The sequence below is a fragment of the Gossypium hirsutum genome, chromosome A05 (genome assembly GCF_007990345.1).
Source record: "Gossypium hirsutum isolate 1008001.06 chromosome A05, Gossypium_hirsutum_v2.1, whole genome shotgun sequence".
NCBI lineage: Eukaryota > Viridiplantae > Streptophyta > Magnoliopsida > Malvales > Malvaceae > Gossypium > Gossypium hirsutum.
The window spans coordinates 45,324,654-45,329,127 of NC_053428.1; the positions used below are offsets into that span (position 1 = coordinate 45,324,654).

The window sequence follows — 4,474 nt, forward strand, 5'->3', positions numbered from 1 at the left end:
TTCTCGAGTCTCTAACTTCAAAATTAGCTTTTCTTTTCTCTTTGCTAAGCTCCTCGGCTTTATGTGCTCGATCAACTAAAACAATAAATTCTTTCAGCTCAAGAATCCCAACTGGAAGCTTTACATCTTCATTTAACCCTTCCTCGAATCGTTTACACATGGCGATCTCAGTTGGAATGCATTCCCAAGCATATTTACTCAGTCTGACAAATTCTCATTCATACTTTGACACAAATATACGAACCTATTTGAGCTCAAGAAATTCTTTACGCTTCTGATCAAGAAATCTCTGACTAATGTATTTTTTCAGAGCTCGGTTTAGAAGAATTCCCAGTTTATAGTTCTTTCAACACCACCGAAATCAATGTGTTCCACCACTGGTAGGCTATGTCTTTCAACAAAGATATTGCACACTTAACACACTCGGCAAGTGAACAAGATAGTTCGTCGAAAATCCTGATCGTGTTTTTAAACCAGAATTCCGCTCTCTCTGGATTATCTTTAGTAATGGCTTTGAATTTTTCAACCCTGTACTTATGAATCTTATCAACAAGTGACTTATAAACTCGTAAAAGTTCTAAACCTTGAGGAATAATGGGGAACAATTGGGGAACGAGTAGGGTGGAGGTTCTTGAGCAACTGGGTTTGTACGTACAAACTCAATAAACCATTCGCTCATCATGTGGAAGAAGGCTTCCTTAGCCTCTCCTTCCCAGCCCTCAGAGGCTTGAGCATTACTCTCAACTTCATTGGGGTCAGCTCGGTTGGACGTCATTGTTATAAGAAAACATGTTCCAAGATAGGTCAGGAGTTATCACACTATCACAGGTTATATAATGACATGTATAGCTAGACTCACACATGCTACGTTCAGTCCGAGAATCGACTGAATTGTAGCTCTGGTACCAATAGATATAACACTCTTAACTCGTATCCGTCGTCGAAATAGGGTTACAGAGCATTATTGGAGTTTTTATTTCAAAACAGTAAAAAAGTTTAAACATTTTAATTCATATCATTAATCATAACAGAACCAATCAATAACATACATATTGTCTCTTATACAAGCCCTCGAGGCTCCAAAAGCACATTAGAGACAAGTTGGGACTAAATCAGAAACATATAGAATTTTTTAGAAAAAAGATGAAAAATTTCAAACTACAGGGGTCACACGGCCGTGTGGCCAGGCCATGTAACTCACATGGCCAAGAGACATGCCCGTTGTAACACCTCTAACCCGTATCATTCGTCGGAATAGGGTTACGGAGCATTACCAGATAAACAGAATAGTAAATCATTCAAATCATACATTAATACAAACATAATAAAATATCATTCAAATACATTCATAATGTCCCTTAATTGAGCCCTCGAGGCCCTAAAAAACTATAGAAATAGTTCGGGACTAAATCGAAAACATTTGAAAATTTTAGAAAAATTTAAAAATTTTAGACTGTAGGGGTCACACAGCTGTATGGCCAGGTCATGTGGACATTCAAAATAGGGACACACGGCTGTGTCCCAGCCTGTGTCTATGCCCATGTAACTCACTTACATGGGTCACACGGCCAAACCACACGCCCATGTGCCAAGCCGTGTACCCCTCGAAATGACCTTACATGCCCAAGTGTCATGTCGTGTGCTAGGCCATATAATTGGCTGACTTGCATGCCTTGAACCTGCAGGGGACACACTGCTGAGACACACACCCGTGTCTCAGGCCATGTGGCCTCAAAATGAACCTTAAAACACAAGTTTACCATATCAAGTTTTCTTAGACCTTAAGAAACTCAAATACCAACCAAAACACCAATTCAAAATTACATTAATCAGGCTAAAAACACATCAAAACCAACCTAACATGTGTCTAACCAATGTACCATCATTGGTACCACAAGTATATACAATTTCACAACAAAATAAACATCAATTCAATTCATCAACTCATTCAAGCAGTACCTAGTCAATATACCTAACAAAGTTACCACAATCACAACATTTCAAATACATATATACCATACATACTAGCATAACAACTATACTTCATTCACATAGAATCTGCTAGTTAGTTATTTGTACAAAATATCATTCATAATATTTACATAAACCAAACATTGACCAAAATCGTACAAGAGCCTATACATGCCATATAATCCAAATTAAACGTTCAAAAACTACCAAGATAAGCTCGATAGTGTAACTTGAGTGCCGGTCCTATCGTCCAACCTTCCAAAAATCTACAATGACCTTAAAAAACACAATTAAGCTTAAAGAAATTTAGTAAATTTGACCATCCAAAAGAACCACCTGTCATTCACAACTTCAATTGATAAATTCATCCATATTCAAATTAATATGAAATAAACAACATATCTTTCAAATTCATTAAAAAAATTACCTTATCGAGATTTTTCATTTGAAGAACGACTTACGGGTAAGAGTATATCGTCAACAGAAGCTCCTAAGAGCTGGTCCTCCCACATCACACCAAACAGAAAGTAAAACGTGAGAGTTCGCAACAAATGTGGAACCCCAGTTTTCTTGGGTAATATGCCGATATCTCCCTCCAATACCATCTCCACTCCAAACCCCTGTCATACACCAAACACGAATGTACTCAAATCCCGCGTCCAATCCAAACTGAGTATTAAATTCGATAATATAATTCCAACAATACTTCAATTCCAACAATAGAACTTATATATAATAGAAATCATAAATTTATACAAATGTTAAATTTTAACCGTACAAACTTACCTGGACTGAATTGTAGTCGTTGTAGAAGTTTAGGGACTATTTCGCTATTTTTCCTTTCCCACGAGTCTCTACCGGATTTTGATCTAAAATGTTAAATTCTTATTTTATTAGCATATATTTCAATTCCAAACTATTTTACAATTAATAACCTTTTATTTTTCAAAATTACACAATTGCCCCAAACTTTTACCATTTTTCCAATTTAGTCCTTTAACTCGAATTTCATCAAATTAACCAATTTTCACAAGTTAATATTTTATCCAAATATACTAGGCCCTCCAAAAGCCCTTAGTAAACATCAAATTCACTATTCAACCCTAATATTTTGACATTTTCACAATTCAATCCTAAAAATCTAAATCTAATGAAAATCTCTTAACAAATTCATCAAATAACATAATCAAAGTTCCAAATACATGGTATTCATCAAAAAAATTCAATATTCATCAATGGAAACTTCCAAAATTTTTAACAGAATTAAAAACGGAGGTACGGGCTAGCTGGACCTAGTTGCAACGATATCAAAAACATAAAAATTACAAGAATCGAGATCAAAATGGACTTACATGGAAACTTTTTATGTTACCCGAAACTATCTCCTCACCCTAGCATTCGGCCATTGAAGAAGAAAATGAATAGAAAAGAAACTTAAATTTTCAATTTGTTTTGTTTTAATTTAAAAAAAATTTACAATTATGCCATTATTATTAAATTTCTTTCATTTTTTAATTCTAATTGTCGTCCCACTCATTATTTATGGCTTAGTTATCACTTAAACCCTTCCTCATTTTATAATTAAATCATCTCATCACCTAATTGCTTTAATTTGCAAGTTTTGCACCGTTACAATTTAGTCATTTTTCTTTAATTAAAGTTTTGCACCTTTTACAATTTAGTCATTTTTCTTTAATTAACTATCTATACGTTAATATTTCTAAACCAAATTTTAATACGATTATATTGAATCTATAAATATTCTAAAAATAATATTTACGAGTCGAAACGATGGAAATTTGTGGTCCCGAAACCACTATTCCATCCCACTAAAAATCAGGTTGTTACAACTCTCCCCCCCTTAGGACATTTGGTCCTCGAAATTGTTACCTCAAAATAGATTCAGATATTGTAATCTCATTCATTCTTCGATTTCTCTGGTAGCTTCTTCTGAACCATGACGATGCAACAAGACTTTTACTAACGGTATTCGTTTATTCCGTAGTTCTTTGACTTCTCGAGCTAAAATTCTTACCGGTTCTTTCGAATACATCAAGTTTGGCTGTAGCTCAATCTCACTATGAGGAACCACATGCGAAAGATCATATATGTACCTCCTCACCATTGAAACATGAAACACATTATAGATTTTCTTCAATTCAGAGGGCAAATCTAATCTGTAAACTACAGGGCTGATTCTTTCAACAATCTCATACAGTCTTATAAATCTCGGACTCAGCTTTCTCTTTTTGCCGAAACGCATCATTTTCTTCCACAGAGAAAATACTCGATCGCCAACTGCAAATTCTATATCTTTTCTTTTCAGATCTGCATATGATTTCTGACAATTAGATGCAGCTTTCAAACTATCCCGAATAATTCGAACTTTCTCTTCGATTTCTCGAATCAAATCAAGTCCCACCATTTTAGATTCACTCAATTCTGACCAATACAATGGTGTTTTACACTTTCTTCTGTAAAAAGCTTCAATTGATGCCATTTT

The 4,474-nt window shown here is 34.8% G+C and overlaps 1 protein-coding gene across 1 annotated transcript; it reads right to left on the bottom strand.

The window, feature by feature from the left end:
* Positions 1–3,892: 3,892 nt before the first annotated feature.
* On the bottom strand, positions 3,893–4,237 carry LOC107961094 (uncharacterized). The gene has a single exon (XM_016897331.1). The coding sequence runs from the start codon at positions 4,235–4,237 to the stop codon at positions 3,893–3,895; it is 345 nt and encodes a 114-aa protein (XP_016752820.1).
* Between the last annotated feature and the right edge of the window lie 237 nt (positions 4,238–4,474).